The sequence below is a fragment of the Zea mays genome, chromosome 2, assembly GCF_902167145.1.
Source record: "Zea mays cultivar B73 chromosome 2, Zm-B73-REFERENCE-NAM-5.0, whole genome shotgun sequence".
In the NCBI taxonomy this organism is placed as follows: domain Eukaryota; kingdom Viridiplantae; phylum Streptophyta; class Magnoliopsida; order Poales; family Poaceae; genus Zea; species Zea mays.
In genome coordinates this window covers 103,198,399-103,217,515 of record NC_050097.1, presented here as the reverse complement: position 1 = coordinate 103,217,515, position 19,117 = coordinate 103,198,399, and the positions used below count along the sequence as shown (strand labels likewise).

At 40.7% G+C, this 19,117-nt stretch overlaps 2 protein-coding genes across 2 annotated transcripts; both read right to left on the bottom strand.

The window, feature by feature from the left end:
- Positions 1 to 3,766: 3,766 nt before the first annotated feature.
- LOC103646756 (uncharacterized) lies at positions 3,767 to 5,608 on the bottom strand. The gene is made up of 6 exons (XM_020549309.2): positions 5,549 to 5,608; positions 5,035 to 5,159; positions 4,770 to 4,950; positions 4,556 to 4,681; positions 4,066 to 4,443; positions 3,767 to 3,975 (listed from the first exon to the last, which is right to left on the bottom strand). The coding sequence occupies exons 2-6, from the start codon at positions 5,091 to 5,093 to the stop codon at positions 3,871 to 3,873; spliced, it is 849 nt and encodes a 282-aa protein (XP_020404898.1). The 5' UTR covers positions 5,094 to 5,159; positions 5,549 to 5,608; the 3' UTR covers positions 3,767 to 3,870.
- Positions 5,609 to 10,960: 5,352 nt separating this feature from the next.
- On the bottom strand, positions 10,961 to 11,624 carry LOC103646754 (defensin Ec-AMP-D1). Its single transcript, XM_008671432.2, has 2 exons — positions 11,468 to 11,624; positions 10,961 to 11,390 (listed from the first exon to the last, which is right to left on the bottom strand). Exons 1-2 carry the CDS (start codon positions 11,529 to 11,531, stop codon positions 11,230 to 11,232), a joined length of 225 nt encoding a protein of 74 aa, XP_008669654.1. The 5' UTR covers positions 11,532 to 11,624; the 3' UTR covers positions 10,961 to 11,229.
- Positions 11,625 to 19,117: the final 7,493 nt, after the last annotated feature.

Genomic DNA, 19,117 nt, shown 5'->3' with positions numbered 1-19,117 from the left:
GCAGCCGGACAATATTGATATAAGATTGATACCTAAAGTCGGTATGACATTTAGTAACGTGGATGAGGCGTATAATTTTTATAGTCAATATGCATACGAGGTAGGATTTCCGTTGAAGAAATATAGGGAGCGGAAGAATTGTAAATGGTTGAACTGTTCAATGGAAGGAAAGAATGCTGAAAGAGGAGCTGGAAATCCAAGGATACGTAACACATGTTCGAAACGAACACAGTGCAAGGCAGGGATGAAACTCAAAAAAATCTACGATGATGCTAAAGAGACTGTTATTTCTGTTCGGATTGATCTGGTAAACTATGAGCATAATCATGAATTTTTGAAGAAAGATACAGAAAAAGGGCAATTGCAATGCAACAAAACACATGATCGTGAATATATGGAGTTCCTTAGTGCGATGCAAGAAAGCAGGATTCCACCACATTGCATTATGGATTTTGTTACAGAAATGCATGGTGGCCCAGAAAACGTTCCAATAACCGTTCAGGACATGAGTAACCTGTAAGTGTATTATGCATTGAAAATAATTGTATTTTATATTACATAAACAATCGTAATGTGTTGAGTTAGATATAGTGCATAATCATTACATTTTTTGACAGGAAAAAAGCATGGCAAAGGGAGAGAAATGCAAATGATGTGTCAAAGCTGTTATCTTTTTTTTTTCATTATGAAAGAAAGATAATCCACAGTTTTTTTCAGACTTTCAACTGGACAAAGAAGGGAAAATTTTAAGCATATTTTGGTCCCATGCTAGCCAGCAAGCCGAGTACATTGATTTTGGTGATGCAGTTACTTTTGATACTACACATAAGACTAATATGTATGATAAGCCATTAGGCATGTTTGTTGGCTCGAACCACCACCTACAATGCACAATATTTGGGTTTGCTTTACTAGGAGACGAGACAGTTGATACATTCGAGTGGGTATTCAATGCGTTCAAAACATGCATGGGATGTGGCGGACCACGAGTGATGCTGACAGGTATGTTGTAATAAAATGGCTCGTATTTATTATGTCATATACTATATGATATCATATTGTCTTGCATGATGTTATGTAAATTTATATATTTCAGATCAAGACCCTGCCATGCCAATTGCACTTGGCAGAGTATTCCCAAACACAATACATCGATTGTGTTTGTGGCATGTGCAAAACAGGTATATGCCCCACTTGAATGAATTATATGCAAGATTTGAGGACATGGATTTCAAAACAAGGTTCCAATCTATAATACATCATCCATTGAATGAAATGGGGTTCGAGGCTGCCTCGCAAATGATGCTTGATGATTTCCACCTACACGAGAACAACACCCTTGCAAGATTATATGAAATACGCAAAGATTGGGTACCTGCATTTTTCAAAGGAGATTATTGTGGTCTTATGGTCTCTACACAACGAAGCGAGAGCATGAACAAGTTGGTGAAGAGTGCCCACGTGGATGCAAACACACCGCTTCATCAATTTGCAAAGCAAATGATGAAGCTCCTGCATAGTAGGAAGATGAAAGAGGCCAAAGAGGCACTTGGATGCATGGTAAGTGAAAAAAATTAATAAACATATGTTTTATGCTATTAAAACCAAAACAGTACTAATACTATATTGTGTAATTTGCAGGGTCAAAAGGATACAACTACATTGTATATGTTTGAAATAAGAGTTGCAAGGGCATACACTAGAGCTGTGATGACAAGGTTTCAGGAGACAGTAAAATATGCAACTGCCTACCGAATAGACCGTGATACAGAGGGTGAGGAACATGATTGGGTGGTGAAACATACTACAAGATCAAATAAAATTGTTTGGGGTCAACACCAATTCAAGATAAGGGCTGATGTGGATGCCGGAAAGTATTCATGTGAGTGCAAGCATTGGGAGCATACAGGTATGTTATACTATAAAAAATTATAAATTATTACGAATACATAGCTGTTTACGATGAATATATGACATAATGTATGTTTAATCAATTATAGGTCTATTTTGTGTTCGTCTTGTACGCGCTTTCATGCATCTACAAATTGAAAGGATCCCAAGTGAGTATATTTTGCAACGATACACATACTCAGCGCGTCAAGATGTGGCTTTTTCAAGAGACGATAGGAATTTGAAAGGAAAAGATGGAGAAACTAGATCATATAGACAGAAGATGTTGCTTAAAAAAGCAATGAAAGTAGTACACCATGCGAGTATGTCTAAAGCTGGGAATGATAAAGCCCTAGAGATGATGGACGAATTATTAGGGTTATTGATGCGTGTGGAGCCTGATATAGGTACTGGTGAGAGTTGTGGCACAAGTGTTTGCGATGACATCCAGGTACGCACCTCGTGATGTTATGAATTTTGCATAATTACTTGTCGAATATGATCCATGATTGTAATGATGATATAGGTAGAAGCGTATGAAACAGAAGAAATGGCTATAGACAACTTACGCAAATTAGATGATGGGAACGAGGTATGGAACAGATCTTTATAATGTATTACATATACTGCACTATAAAATTTGTGTCCTCACTGGACTTTGTTTTATTTCACAGGAAATTTTATTTGGCTCTAATACAAATGAATGCAATACTAAGGATGATCAATGTAATATGCAGATATTAACATTGGAACATAACACTGACATTCGGCTGGTTGAGAGTAGTTCTATGGATGTGGAAGCTAGAAAGGTGAAAACATTGCGACAATATATGATGACATACGAGAATGTAAAATCTGACTTGATATCTTTGTTTTGTAGAAACTGGAATTTCATATGGAAGGTGTAAACTTAACAAGACCAGATAAGGCCAAGCCAAAGGGAAGAACAATCAAAAGTAGTGAGCAACAAGTTTTAAAATTGGGTGCGAAAGGAGCTAAGAAGATGAGCAGGAAATGCCAGAAATGTGGCATAGCTGATGGTCACAACAGCCGTACGTGTTTAACTGTCGAGGATAATAGGGTTCGATTGGCTAACCTATCTGGACGTAAGCGAGGACGGCCTCCTGGTTCAAGGAACAAACTCATAGCTGCAGCCCCGCAATGGAATGAGACATCAACGTCGAAAAAACGAACGGTGGATGTCGGAGATGATGATTCATCTGGTAGAGAGTAGAAGACCATAAGATACAAATATTTCCTTGTGTAAATGTGGGTCCTGTGTTCGTTTGACTACTTCCAGAAAGAATCAAAAATATACTTGCAAACTGGCATAAATGGATGTGTAGTTTGTCATAAGCTTTAACAAGTATGCAACAGTCTGACTGTACATATACTTAGCATAAATGTATGTGAAAACCTGCGTAACTATGCGTTGTGTAATGCATAAGATGGTAAGCCTGTGAACCATGACTGTACAAAAAATGACTCTGCGTTGTGTAATGCAAACTGGCATAAGTGTCTGTGTAATTTGTCATAAGCTTTAACAGTTATGCAACAAACTGACTGTACATATACTACGGTCAATAATTATATCGTAAACATGCATACGTCCAGATAGGTTATGCAGTTATGCAGCAATCTGACTGTACAGTTATGCAGCAATCTGACTGTACAGACATGCATAAGCCTTTCAATAATTATATCGTAAACTCCGGTCAAGAAACATGCATACTTCGAGGTTATTGACATAACAATATTGTACAGGAACCTGGAAGAATCAAATGCAAGAAACAGACATTACATTTCAAACACAGTTTGGAACAACATTCCAGTTTAGAAAAAAGCTGATCCCAAAGTTGTCAATGACATAACTAAGAAACGTCTACGGACTTTGGCCATAATATACACAGATGACTGATCTGAAGTTTAGGGAACCATTGTATACAGAATATATTACATGACCAAACTAAACTACATCCTTTAGACCTTGAATCTTTGGATGTCTTGGAGCAGCGATAATGCTTTGTTCTTCGGGTGGAATGTGATGTAATGCAGCGCAAGAGACCGTATCTCACTGGTGTTGCCCTGCAATACAAAAACACTGAGTTAGTTATACCTCTGTTCCATGTGTTGCCATGGGCCAACTGTAGAATTAAATGGTAAATTTGTACGTACTGCTTCTATGTCTGACCGCAAAGATCCTTCGTCGCATTGATAAAATAGAATGTAACCCATGACATAAAACCCACAATCATTTGATCCAGCTGCCATGTTAGGACAATTTTGGCACAAGTCAATTGTGAAGTTACCAAACTTGGGAAAGCATGAACTGGGCCGCACATGTTGTATTGCTTTGTTTAATCTGCTCATAATAACCTTAGCCCAGGGTAACTTTCTGCCACCTGAGCCCAAATGTGCAAAATGATAGTCCTTCCATGTAGTTCCACCAAGTGTTGGTCCATATGGGTTGGAATCTAAAATATGAATGCACTTCTTGACCTTGTTGACAACATACAATGTCCAATGCCCCCTGCTTACCATGGGGACCATGATCTGACCGTGTAAAAAAAGCATAAAATTAACAGGGTAACTTACAAAAGCATAACAATGTGATATGTTACATTTAAAAAGGAATTGTGTTTGGATTATGAAATACGATTGTTACCGCTTTGCATTGGTCCAACTCATCTGTCTCAGGCAATGAATTGTCTAGAAGTGTGTGGAGTACAGATTCATCAAAAGGTTGAGGATTGCGACTGTGTCGTTCCTGTTCCTCAAAGTTGAGTATTGACTGCAATAAACAATATAAATGGAGTGAGTGTACTTGGGTTGATCTAATTTGTATATGAAAATGGTGTATGTAAGTTACAATAGTTTACCCCAACATTAACATCAAGAACCAAACTGTTCGAACTCATGGAAGTCTGCTGATTTTTTGCATCATGAATAACACATTGGATGAAACACTGCATGAATCCATTGTCGAGACACTTTCCATCGGCAAAAGATTCATATATGTCAGAACATGTCGCTGAATATTCACCATAATCTATTATGGTCCTGGTGAATTTTTTAAATCAATTAGAGAGGTGGCGTAAATCTACAAGCATAAAAACAAATTTAGATTAAGTATGAACTTCGTACCTGCCGGTGTCAGATTGCAGACCACACAAATATTCGCGTAGAGCTAACACAGTTTGCATCTCCGAATCAAGAGAAGCCTGGCCAACCTGTGGAGTGTTTGTAGCTGGATCGGTTTCAACATAAACCTAAAAATATATATGAAAATATACATAAAACTCTGTGAACAATTTTGACAACTATAAAGAAAATGAAAATTACTGAGCTGACATAAAGTGGAATATACGTATGTGGAATGAAGTGTCATAAACTGGCATAAAATTAATGAGCTGCCATTACTGATACATATCAATAGAAAGAAATACTCTTGCAAACTGCATAAATGAATGTGTAATTTATCATAGGCAGCTAGCAGTTATGTAAAAACTGCATGCAGATCTACTCAGCATATATGTATATGTAAATGGGCATAACACTGATTTGTAAGATGCATAACCTATTTAGACTGTGAAGCATGGCTGTACAAAATCTGTGATAAGTTGAACACTACAAAGAAAATGTAAATTACTGAGCTGACATGTTCAGATGGAGTCTGATCAAAGCATGGACCACTATCAGGCAAGTCTGTTTCTGCCACTTGTTGTACGCCGCCAGTAGACTAACAAATGATGGTATAAATGGATTACAAATTTAGTAAACTGCTAATGAGAATATAGAAAAACCACGAGGGGGTTTAGACATACCTTGATTTGCGGAGTCGTATCAAATATCGGCGCGTCAGGATCCATGTGTGGTGTTGCTTTAGGAGTGACGTTTGTATTGGTCGGCATGTTCTTGCCACCGTCACCATGTTTACCCTGAAAGAATTGTAATGGTTATATGCTATTTACATAAAACGATTAATACAACCCTAGAATGAAAAAATACAATGATTGTAAAAACATTACCACTGAGGTTGTAGGTGTTTTGTTCTGTTTCGTTATATTTGTATGAACCAGTAGATCAATATCAGCTTCATCGGGACAACTTTCTAATAGTACACGAATATGCTGTTGCCTTAACAGTAATTCATGTACCTGTGTGTCTGTAAACTACGTATCCAGCTGAGAAACTGGAGTAGACATATCGGGTACAGTTGGGGGGGCCGGACACGTACATCCTTCTGTACGTGTCATGTAAACAAATAAAACATTGTTAAAAATAATGGCATCAAAACCATATCGATAAATGATTGCATAACTTTTTTATATTGACGTAAATACATTAAACAGACTAACCAGCTGTCTGGGGAAGAATATCATCTGATTTTGATGTGGTTTTCTGCACATCATAAGCATCTTCGTTGTCACCCGCCTCGGCACGGAGGACCTCATCAATTAACTCGCCAAAAACATCAGATAGATTGAATTGTTTCTCAACAATCTGCTGAAGAGTCTGTTTAATAACTGTACACGCCTTACCAACCTCCGCATCAAAATGTGACAGCTTCTCTATGAAACCCATGCGGTGGCGGGATGGAAGCTGATTAAGCTTGCTTGATATCAAATCCCTGATGAGCGGGAGTTCGATGTGAATTGAGTGCTGTCCAGATGGGTCAGGACGAGGAACATCAAAAGTGTTGGTCCTGGTATTATGCTGTTGTAAATTGAAAATTATTAAGTAAATGTATAGCATATAACTGGATATTATGTTGAAATTCTATGACAAACAAATATATAAATAGAATCATGCCTTGAATTGTGCATGAACGGGTGGCACATCTGTGTAGCAGGTCTCTGAGGAGCTTCGGAACTAAAAAAATGTGTGAAATATGGAGTAAAACTAAAAAAAATGATTGACACATAAGAAAGAATACCGAGCAATGTCCAAATGCTTCTTCTCCTTTGCGTATCTTGCCCTTGTCAGCTCTTGTCAGGGCTTGAATAATATTCCTATCAAAGTATTTGATTCGTGGTGTTCCACGTTTGTTCTGGGGTGCCGCTGAGTCATGCAAATGATCCAAATAATACAGCTGCAAAAGGCATAACATGAGTCATTATAAGACATAACAAAAGCATAAACTACGTGTATATGGATTTTGCATACAAGATTATGGGTACATGTAACAGACAAAAAAAGGATATGCTTACAAGAATAACGATGGAACATCCATAGATGGTTGTAGAAACGTTAGTAACGCTCCTATTATGCCACTTCTTGGCAGCTTGGCATAAATCATTGAAAATAAGCTGGCACCAGTCAATCTGGTGGAAACGATCCATCTGCTCGGTTAAAAGAACCTCATGGTTCGTTATCCCCCAGCTGGCAGTAGGGAACAACAACCTATTGAACAATATCAAGAAAAAGCATCTGATGCTTAAATCATCGTCAGAACCTTTCCTCAAACGATCTTGTAGAGCTGTAACCCCAAAATCTTCTTTCGATAGCCCAAGTTCAGCTCTCAAATTGTTGGCAACAACAGCTTCATCGATGCCCAATGCAGTTCCTCCCCCAGCATTCGGTAAACCCAAAATTAGGTGCACCGTATCCTTTGTAATTTTCAGCTCCTTTCCAGGGCCAGCTCGAATTGTCATGTCATTGTGGTCGAGCTTTTCCATCAGCCAAGCTAAGTGTGATCTGCTGCCGAGTGCGTCCAGTCTCATATCAAGAATACTAGAAAATCCCCTACGTGCAATTGCTTGTTGCTGTCTGTCATTTAATATCTGTATGCTTACTAACACATCTTGGGGGTTGCATCTGACGTTCAGCTTCTGCTGGGAAAAATATATAAAATGAATATTGTAAACATTTACATGTGCATAATCGCAACACAATGTTTAACTCAGACATCAAGACAACATGATTTCACGCATAAAAATGATATATTGCCATAGACATAAATATCTAACCTGTCGGGGTGGGGGCACTGCTTTCCTCCGCTTAGTGACTACCTTCTTCAAAACTTTCCCAGGGCTGTCGTCCAATTTACGCTTCTTGGATAATGGCATAAAGTCATCATCCTCATCAGTAGCATGCCTTGTCTCGGGTCTAACAGTCCCCGCCGGAGCACGCGGTATGTCAACGCTGAAGCACTCCTGAGTAGACTGGATTATGATCTGTTTTGGATTGGAAGGTGGTCGGTCTACGTTCTTCATCACTGATGTTCCTGCCAAAATGAAACAACACATATACATAAAATACGTAAAGGATCAAAAAAAAGATAAGCACAAAGTCAATTCAGATCAGTTCATGACCATACATTGCATAAATGTATCAACAAAGCAGCATAACACAATATTGTAAATTGCATAAACTTGTGAGACTAACTTGATAAAAAAATCTGCTCATATGCGACATCCAATTAATGTATAACCTGGTTATTTCGTTTGAGCTGGCCCAATTTGAACAGCATTAGGTTTTATGGCATAATGTATTGATGTATGGATCATACTTCTGTCAACAAATCAGCATAACACAATATTGTAAATTGCATAAACTTGTGAGACTAACTTGATCAAAAAAATTCTGCTCATATGCGACATCTAATTAATGTATAACCTGGTTATTTCGGGTGAGCTGGCCCAATTTGAACAGCAATAGGTTTTATGGCATAATGTATTGATGTATGGATCATACTTCTGTCAACAAATCAGCATAAACAAAGTATTGTAAACTGCATAAAGGTGTGATAGATTGCATAGTATACATTTGTGTCTCCAATTAACTATAAATTTATAATGAATTGGTATTTGATAAATCAAGCAATTGGCAAAAATAATAATGTGAACTCTATCTACGATTCAGATTGGAAGAGTTAAAGGTTGATGGCTTACCGGAATGTGGATGGGCCTGGAGGGCGGCTGAATCCGAGACACCTGTGCAGGGGACAACCCAACGCGGCGCGGGGCTGTGTCAAATGCGTCGGGGACTCGACGTTGGGGACGGACCTCGCGACGGGGTAGGGGAGTCGGCGTTCGGCCGCCGCGGTGGAGAAGATCGAGGTCTCGGTCTCTGACGAGTAGGAGAACGCAGGGGCGGCACAACCGCCTCCTAGATTCCGGGGCCCTTGCCGGAGACGAAGAACAAGGCCACGGCCTGTGTGCGGCGGAGAAGGCGAGGGCGTGCGGCGGAGAAGGCGAGGGCGGGTCTCTGCGGTGGTGAAGGAGAATGCGACGGCGGGGGAACTGCGGGGGAGAATCTTAATGCGACGGCGGCAGTTAGTCTAGGGTTCGCCGGGCGCCGAGGAGAAGCAGCATACGGCGGCGGATTTGGCTAGGGTTCGGCGGGAGCGATAGTTACGGGAGAGCTGAGCTGAGAAAACGACGGCTCAGTTCCTTGATTCGTGGGCCCGGATTACGTAAACTGCCCAGATTGCGGGAACACGATCTTTTCGTGGGCCCGGATGCCGCGAGACGTGCGCACACCAAAAGAGTGTAAACGGTAACAAAAAGGAGCATAACTCGTATATATAATTGACGTAACAGTTTATTACAGTAAACCAGTAAAGCGTGCGCGCCGGTCAGAGCACCTGGTCGGTGTCTGGTCGGGGCTTCCTGTTGTTAGAGAGAGCCCAGGGCTCTAAATACTATATCTATATATATATATATACTTTGTGGACCATAGGTATATAAAAATCTATCCTACCAAAAGCAAGAATGATCCTACCGAGTCAACCGAGGCTTTGATACCAAATGATGAGCGCACACGTACAAATTACGCGGGAGCAATTGTTTGTGGCCCGATCTTCTCGAAGGATGTTCGAAACTTGATAAATATCGCTGCGTGACCTGACGAAGAGGCTGCGCACCGCGAGATCTTGCACACGCGACGAACAACCGAGACAATCGCCCTTCCACGTACCGATGAAGCCAGCCCACGCAATCACGCCATATAGACGTGAAGGCACAAACTGGGTGAACCGCAGTTCGGCGTTCTACAACTCCCTCGGGAATCGAAAGAACAAGTCCGCAAGTCTCTCAAGACTCACCTTGAGAACTCAAAGAGTTTGTATTTCTGAATTGGTAGCCAAAAAGCTCCAGTCGTCATCTATTACATGGATACATATAGCACTAGTGGTATTTTCAGTTTAGATAAAATAAATGGGAACACACAGCAGGAAGTTGTAGCACCTCTTCTATTAATAGCCTGGCCTAATGGAACTGTTTGGATGGTTGATACTCTTCTGCATGCTTGTACGTGTGTGGACAGCAACTGGTTGCTGACTGCCTTCTTAACTCACAAATTTATTTGACATCCACGGCTGATCTGCATGGTAGCTGAATGGTCCGTCCTTCTCCCTTTATTCTCACAAGCACGTCCAAGCACCAAGCTATCATTATTCTTCTAAGTTTCACACTGCAATATCAGCATGTCACAGAGAGAGCTGATCATCACAATGTTGGAAGGCAAAATCCATCATCGTCCCATGAACTTGGGTACACGCCATCATTCCTAAGAATATTCAAACAACAACTTGAAAGCACTGACTGATCTGGATCATTGTGATTAATTAAAATAAGGTTAGCATTCACCTGAGAATAAATTTCCTTCTCTAGTTGTTTAGCTCGCATTCTTGTAACTGGATCATCAGTATTTGTTGCATTCTTATTCTTTATAATTTTAGTGTCAATGCTAGGGGTGTCCTCATCAAACACCAAAGCGCTCATCCGGCGAGGGCAGTTGCACCACGAAGGAAAACATGAAACGGTTTTCACCATCGGAATTTGATGCGACGGCCAGGGAAAAAAGAAGATGACGCGGCATTCTAAGGTGTGAGCTATGCTCCCTCGCTTAATGTATAGGAAGTTTATCAATCCGGTGTAATATATAGTATTGAATTGATAACATTTTTTTATTTTTTTTTAAAAAAAACTCGAGATATTCATATGGGTTGGCCATTTCAGCCATTGATTTCGGCTGTACGGTGCTTTTCAGGCCGCGTTGGCTACTGTCGGTGTGAGTCGTCTGTCACTGCATCGTCCGTCCAAGGCAGAAACGAAATTGTCAAAAGTACAAAATAAACTCGATGGTCCATCATTAATTAATTAAATATACATACCATATAAGCAGGAATACAATTAAGCATCATATCCATGTGAAATGGATCGTGCAGGGACCTTACAACTCATCAGTAATCAGCAAATGAAGCCAGCAAGAAAAGCATATACAACACAACGTACATGCCAGCACGTGCGTTTTCTTATTGTTAGGGGGGAAAAAATCAAGTAAGCCAATAAATAGAATAAACGTCCACCATCGAACTGCCGGGAGTAGGTTAATTTAGCACGGCTTAGTGCAGATGCAGCGGCGGCGGAAGGTGCTGCACCTGCCGCCGGAGAAGCCCTCACCGCGGCACACGTTGGCGCAGTTGTCCGACGCCATGCATGCCCCAAGGAATCGCTCGCTGTCCTTCTCGCATTCCCTCGCCGCCTGCGCCACATCTAAAGCACGTACACAGAAGCACAGCACATCAGCACATCCATGCACAAATGAAAGAATCTACGTCTTTCGAACATACCGGTGGTCACAATGAGCAGGAGAAGCAGGATGATGGCCGGCTGGAACATGCGTGACGACTCCATTACCTTTGTCTTGGCAGGATTATATATATATATGCACTCTTATATATGAATTCTTAACTGTTTCAAATATGGCTCTTCTTAAATTGTGTGAGAATAGGGGCATGGAACCCTGTTTATTTATACACAAGGATACCAGCATGCAACGCAGCTGCTCCACAAGTTATTGCATGGTATATGTGTGTTTATAACCACACCAGCTATTTATATTAGTGGCGGAGCTTGAGCTTAGATTTAATTTAGAATCAAAGCTAACTAAGGTAACAACAACTATTGATAGTTGCATGCTATATCTCGATCCGTCTATGATATGATATTTATATTATTATTACTGGGAAGATAACATGCGCAAATTTTAAACTGCATGCAGTTGAGTAAGTAACTATATCAATATCAAAGCTGAGCTAAATATACAAGACTACTAGAGAAAACACCATATGTATAAACCAGCTATAGTACCGAATTTGTAACCAGTATTGAGATCCGGGACTAAATCTCAATCTTTAGTCCTGATTGCATAACTTTATGTACTAATTGTGAGCCATTAGTACTAGTTCATGGCATGAACTGATAAAAAAGTTCATCTTTAAGTTCATCTTGAAATACCGATTCTAAACGTGAAATTGTACAGAAATGTCTAGAGATTTTTTTTTAATCTCTATATATTTACAAATTGATATATACAGATACAATATTTTATATATATATACATATACATATACATACATAAACACATACCTAAGGTGACGATGCATCGTCTAAGCTGATGAACCAATCGGTACATCGCCTGAAACTTTTAGTCCAACCGAACCAACAAATTAGCCATCCAGTGGTAATACCCAAATTATAGTAAATAAAGGTGTTATAATATTTAATGTAGATGGATTCCTTTTTTTATTTAATACAAGCATATATATACAAAGTTACATGAATAAATTCCTTAAACCTAACCTGGACCGACCTCGTGGGACTACAAAGTCGTAAGTTTAGGGTCTAATCTCCTTCTGGCCCCCGTATCACAGACACCGTCACCATTAAACCAAAGCGAGAGAGAGCGAGGTGAGGGGCGGAACTTCGCCGCCGTCGACGTTTGCGACTTCCGACCACGATACAACCTCAGAGGGTAGTCATAGGGCTTCGCCAACGCTCCCCGCGCGTGATCGTAGTGCCTTCGGGTGGGATTACTCGTCGGCGTGGGGGAAATTACTCATTGGAGCGGAAGTCTCGCCGCCGGGACGAAGCTCTCTGTGGGTAGAACCTTCTACTCCACGGTTTTAGGTAATTCCTTTCCCCACTGACTCGATTTAATGGTAGCATCATGTATTAGACATTAGAAACCGGGTTTGGGTCGCGGGGGAGGTCAGATTTCTCATCGAAGTTGGGCGTTTTCCACACCTCTGCCCTGCGCCGTCGTCGGTGCGATTGAGGGCTTGATCTGCGGTGTAGGTCCCGTAAACTTGAACGCCTAGTCATGCGCTTCGTGATGTACCCTACGCATAGAAGTTTGGGCTTCGGGGTGGGGTTTTCGTGGTCGTCGGCCATGGCGCCGTTGTCTGCGCTCGGGCGCCGCCGTGCGCTGTCATGGTGAGGGGTGGAAAGCCTGCATAGCGTCGATCAACCAATCAACGCCTCAGATTAGATCTAACTTACCGTTTCGGTGGAGCGCGCCCTGACCGTCAATCGGTGATCGGGCGGATGCCGAGCGATCCGTGCTGTTTAGAACCCTGGCCGTTGGATCTAGATCTGAGGGTGTCCGTAATGTATCGGTTCGGATGATAGTGGATCTAATCTGTGTCGTCCAACATTGATCGGGCGGCCGAGATATGATAATCCCCCTTCAGCCGTGTATTTTTACATAAGAGTCCCTCTATTTTTAAGAAATGAACCCACCGTCCACGACATGTGCAGATTAATTTCATTTGTGCCCTAGAAATTGATAAAACAGTTCCTCAGTTCTCTAGTTTTTATACCAACAGTCCAAACAGAGCTCAAACTTAATTGAATTAATTAGAAAAAATGATTTTTATAAGGAAACTAATTCCCAAAACTTCATAACTCCATAACTTCTTTGATTTAACTCAAAATTAACCCATTCTAGTTCCATTAGACTCATATTAATATGTCTATCACTTAGTAACCCTATTTTACTATGTAACAATGAGATAAAATCAAGCACTCATTTTGTTTTATATTTAACACCTAAACCTTTAGAAAATCATAACTTTATAACTGTAACTTCGAAATTAGTGGTTCTCGAACCTAGGATCTCGTTACAATGTGTAAATCAATAATGTGCATTATGTTCTTTGTTTGGTGTGATGTTAATTTCTCTTATACCATATTTGTTTGTATTGCTACGAGTAGACGAGCAAGTGACCGAGGACCCCGGTACTCAGTAGGTGGAAACTACTGAGCATGAGCTCGTTGAAGGAAAGTTGTGCCCTTGATCACTTCTCCTTTACCCAATAATGTTTTTATTAATCATTGTGCTATGCTTAGGCTAATTTTGATGGGAGCCAATAGGTCACCCTAGTTTGGTATACTTTACGCCTTGCTTACCACTGAACTTTTTGGGTAGTATCTGCTATTGCTCTATATGGTTTTCGATGTTAAGATACATATTATTCATGATTATGTTCCTTATTGTTTTTGAATTCTTTACTGGTCATGATAAGACTATTGTGTTAATTGGAACATGGAGTTTAACTTGAGATAACCGTGCTACCACAAGGGTGGAATGGGACGCCCTTGGCTGACTAATTTGGAAAGCTAGTGGAGGACTACATTACATGTAACACCCGAATTTAAGGGGTAAACTCGGGTGCGTCTCATATGTGCGCCAAAGAAGAACAACACATACAATGACCAAGTGTATGGAGAGAAATGTCACAAACATTATTATATAACGAGAATGTCTTAAAAAATATTATAATAAATAAAGAGAACTAATATTATTTTCTTGACGCCATTAAGTCGACTGGGAGACGACTACTAGACCTCGTCGAACTGCTCGTAGTAATCTTCCTCTAGGGCCACCTGCTCTTCACCAGTGGGGGGGGACAAAAGTTCATCGCTCAACAAGTGTGGGGAATAATGTGCATGAGCTCACATACAGTGGGGGTTCATGTATAGTGTCAGGTTGATCAACAAATAATGGTTAAGACAAAGCATTGCTTTTAATAAGTTGGTCAAATTTTATTAGCAGTTACTAAGTATAAGTAAATACCAACCCAAATAAACGAGAGATCATAATTAATAAATAAACCACAATGTGATGCTAATAACCAATTAAGTTTAATTCCATAAGTAACTCATGTGAGGGTCTGAGCCGCTCATGACCGTGAGCACGACTTATATACCAGATTTACACTCTGCAGAGGTTGCACATCTTTACCCACAAGTCGTGTTACCCATCTGCCATGGGGTTGTACGGACCCCATACACCTCTACCGAGGAGGCGAGGCGGGGTAGCACTATGATGCCTTTACAAAGTTCCACTAGCTTCAGAAAATCCGCTACGGTTTCTGAGGAGAGTGATATAGGAATCCCAAATATGAAAAACCATCGCAACATGATCAACCTGAGAACCTCCCTAAACCAACAACTCCCCAACCGCCCTTGCTCCTTTCAGGTAAGGTAGTCCTCCACTAGCTTTCCTAATTAGTCAGCCAAGGGCGTCCCATACTACCCTTGTGGTAGCACTGTTTCCCCGGGTGGTCGCTCCATGTTGCAATTAACATAATGATCTTATCATGAATAGTAAATAAGTCATTGACAATAACTAGCATGATCATGAATAATGTGAATCTTAACACCCAAAACCACATAAAGCAATAGCATATACTACCCAAAAGTTTAGTGGTAAACAAGGTATAAAGGTGGCCAAACTAGGGTGACCTATTGGTTCCCATCAAAATTAACCTATGCAGATCATAATGATTAATAAGATCATTATTGGATAAAGAGAAGTGATCAAGGGCACAACTTGCCTTCAATGAGCTCCTGGTTAGAGTTTTTCTCCTGCTGAGTACCGGGGTCCTCGGTCACTTGCTCGTTTACTCGCAATAATACAAACAAACATGGTATAGGAGAAATTAACATGACACCAAACATAATAGCAAACTGTATAATAATGTTCTACACGTTGCTACAAGATCATAGGTTCGAGAATTACTCAAATCGGAGTTACGGTTAAAGAGTTATGATTTTCTGAGGGTTTTGGTGTCACACATAAAACAAATTAATTGCATTAACAATATGTTTCATACTAAATAAGGTTATTGAATGATAAACAATATTATTATGAGTTTAATGCAACTGTAATGGATCAAAAGGAGTTAGAAAAAAAGTTATGATTTTATTAAATTTTAGGATTTGTTTTCTATATAAAAAACTTTTCTGATTTATTTTACTAATTCTGGTGTCTTATTGGACCATGTACACAAATACCAGAGGGTTCGGGGTTGATTTCATCAATTCCAGGGCCTTTTTGTAATTATTTTCATGTAAGGGAGGACGATGGGTTTATAATAATAAAGTACATGGGCTCTTTACCAAACCAGCCACGCTCGAAGGGGTACGGTGAATTCGAGGGCCTTCTCGTCCCTCACGTTGGCCGAACGCGGTGGTGGTATCCCGCACGCGACGGAGCACTCAGACGAGTACCCCCGGATAGATACGCAGAGCCCTAGGGCGAGTTCTAGAGTATCTACACGATCCCTAGGTGATGGCGAATGCAGCAGGAGTAGATTCAACATGAATCGCAGCACGGTTGTCACTAGCCACGATGGAGCGTGAGTTCAGCGGGTTCCTCAACTCCGGCGAGGAATTCCTATAGCTTCAGCTAGCTTCCCACCGGTTACTCCCTCACACAGCTTCTACGTGGTCAGATCAACCCTCGGGTGGCCACGCTGGAGCCCAAACCTCGCTGTCGATGGGGATCCGCGGTGGTGGACCAAATGCACGGAGATGGCGGGCTCCCTCTCTGATCTTCTGGCTCTCTCTTTCTTGGCTAGTCAACTGTCTAGGGCGCCAGAGCAGGGCAATTTATGGGGGATATCCAGCGCCTAGGGCGGCACTAAAGGTGGCCATGGTTATTGGCCGCTGGCCAGCCCGATCTGCGAGTGAGATCTGCACCTGACACGGTGGCCCCACACGTAGGTGACACAGGTGCAATTGACCGGATGGCCCCACGTGTCGGCACAGTGGCAACACGGCTGTGGAGTGGACCGGCACGCGCACGAGAGGAAGCGGGGGATGGGACGAACTCCAGTTCTGCGGCCCAATACATTTGGTTTCCTTTTTTGTTTTCTTTTCCATTTTTTTCTATTTCTAAATTCAAGTATTCAAACTAAATTTAAATCTTGTTTTGAACTTCATATTTTCAGATATCGAACATAATCCAAATGTGAATTTAACTTGTACTGTTTGCAATAGTATTATTTATTTTTCTTCCTATTATTTAATTATGAAGGGGTAATTGAGTTTATTAACATTTTCTTTCTAGATTTTAATTTCCCATTTCTTCCTTTTTGAGTTTTGAATCCATGTAGTGTTTGGATATTCAGGTTCCCATTTAGATGGACCTCATACAACAAAAACATCAGCATGATAAGCAGGATTTATTTGTATTTACTTTACATGTGATTACAAATTCTACCCCCCTTAAAAATAATCTCGACCTCGAGATTACGATGAACTAGGGAAAAGATGGGGAAATTCTACTCGTAGTTCATCCTCCTGCTCCAGATGGCTTTATCTTCTCCGTGATGACTCCATTGTACTTTCCACATCTTAATCACTTTATTCCTCGTAACTCGAGTCCAGGTATCAATGATCTTGATAGGATACTTAGTGTAAGCCAGATCACCTTGCACACTAAGTTCCTTCATAGGCAATTTGTGACACCCCAGTGTCACCTAGGGTTTCTTCTTAGAGCTAACTCAAAACCATTATCACATGTGAACCAAATTGAGGAAAGGACATAAAAAATTAAGAACAAAGGTTTAAGTAAGTCTTTTTCATCTTAAGAAATTTGCCTTAATCATGCCATGCACCTCAAGGTAAGAAGAATTCACAAACCCTAAATAATCCTAAGTAAGCCATTTAAGTGCAAAAGGGAAAACTTGTAAAAAGATTGTGAAAAATACAAAATTTTGGGATGAACCAATTGACAAAGTTTTAGTGCACTAAATAACCTACAAAATATAGTAAGGAAGTTTGGCCATTTGAATTTTCCAAAATCCCCAAATCAGCCCATGAACTAATGCCCTATGGAAAATTCAGAAATTCAGAAATATGAAATTCAAACCCTTTCCCAAAGTTCATATGTGTTCCCTGTCTTCCCAAGCTCGAATCCATAAAGTCCAAATATCATGTGGCGCCAAAATACCCTTGGAACACTCTAGAGAAGTTTGAAATCAAACCAAAATCGTTTGTCACGATTTCACATAGGTTTTGTCTCGATTTGGATAGTGCTGACAGATCTATCATCACGCCATAATATCTTCTCACCCAGGCCATATTTTCACTCGGGACTCACACACGACAGGAAGACCTTGGCACGGTGAAGAGACGCTACACAGGATCCTTGGCAAGATATGCACGTTTAGGTCGGCCAACAGGCGTTTGAACTCGTGTAGAATCACACTTCCACGTTGTAGCATCCCAAAAATTCAAATCTTGAAATTTTCTCAAACTCGCTCTAAATTCAAAATGAATTTCAAATTTTGTTTCAAAATGTTTGTTTGCAAGTTGATATAAACAAGTAAAATATAGTGGTCTATATTCTCTCTAAAATCCTCCTCAAAATATCCTACAAATATTTCCGAGTGATCCCCCTCAAGTTCTTTCCAGAAATACTGCCCAAATATTCCACCGATATATCTCCAGATATTTTCCTCTTGAGAAATACCTTCAGAATCATTTTTCAAGTCCCCACAAATATTTTCTTCATAACTTTCCTCATGCTCATACGTATACGTACGCCTCCGGTGTCATACGGTGAGCTCTACAAGCTAATTACACTCATATAAGACAAATCCATGCTAATCTCCCACTAATCCTTTCATCCTCCCACTAATCCTCTCATCCCTCCCCCTAATCCCCCACCATGGCTATAAATAGATGGGCAAGGGCCTCCTCTCATCCCACCCCAAGCCATTTCATGGCAACTCCCTCCCTCCACACCCCCACACCCACACGCCCACTCCCACTCCACCTCCCACACAAGCACACACTAGCACAAGGATCGTTCTGTCGTTCTTCGATCGTTCGTCCCCCTGTTCTTAGTTTGTTCGTTCGTTCGATCGTTCGTTCGATCGTTCATGGTTCGTTCGTCCGTTCGTCCGATCGTTCGATCGTTCGTCCGTTCGTTCGTCCAAATAATATTTTTCTTGCTGTTATGCTGCCGAAATTCCGATCATTCGTTTGTTCGATCATTCGATCGTTCATCGTTCGTTCATAGTTCCTATTCATGGTTCATCGTTCGTTCATCATCACTATTCAACGTTCATCGTTCGTTCATATGAACTATTCACCATCACTATTCACCTTTACTATTCACCATTACTATTCATCGTTGCTATTCA

What these genes read in the sequence shown, in the direction of transcription:
- LOC103646756 (XM_020549309.2), bottom strand. Translation starts at nt 5,093, where the DNA reads ATGCAAACTGTGTTAGCTCTACGCGAATATTTGTGTGGTCTGCAATCT. An exon ending in TTCTTGATGTTAATGTTGGG is followed by an intron (nt 4,682 to 4,769) that starts GTAAACTATTGT and finishes TGTTTATTGCAG; the next exon opens with TCAATACTCAACTTTGAGGA. An exon ending in TGCGGTCAGACATAGAAGCA is followed by an intron (nt 3,976 to 4,065) that starts GTACGTACAAAT and finishes TTTGTATTGCAG; the next exon opens with GGCAACACCAGTGAGATACG.
- LOC103646754 (XM_008671432.2), bottom strand. Translation starts at nt 11,531, where the DNA reads ATGGAGTCGTCACGCATGTTCCAGCCGGCCATCATCCTGCTTCTCCTG. An exon ending in CCTGCTCATTGTGACCACCG is followed by an intron (nt 11,391 to 11,467) that starts GTATGTTCGAAA and finishes TACGTGCTTTAG; the next exon opens with ATGTGGCGCAGGCGGCGAGG.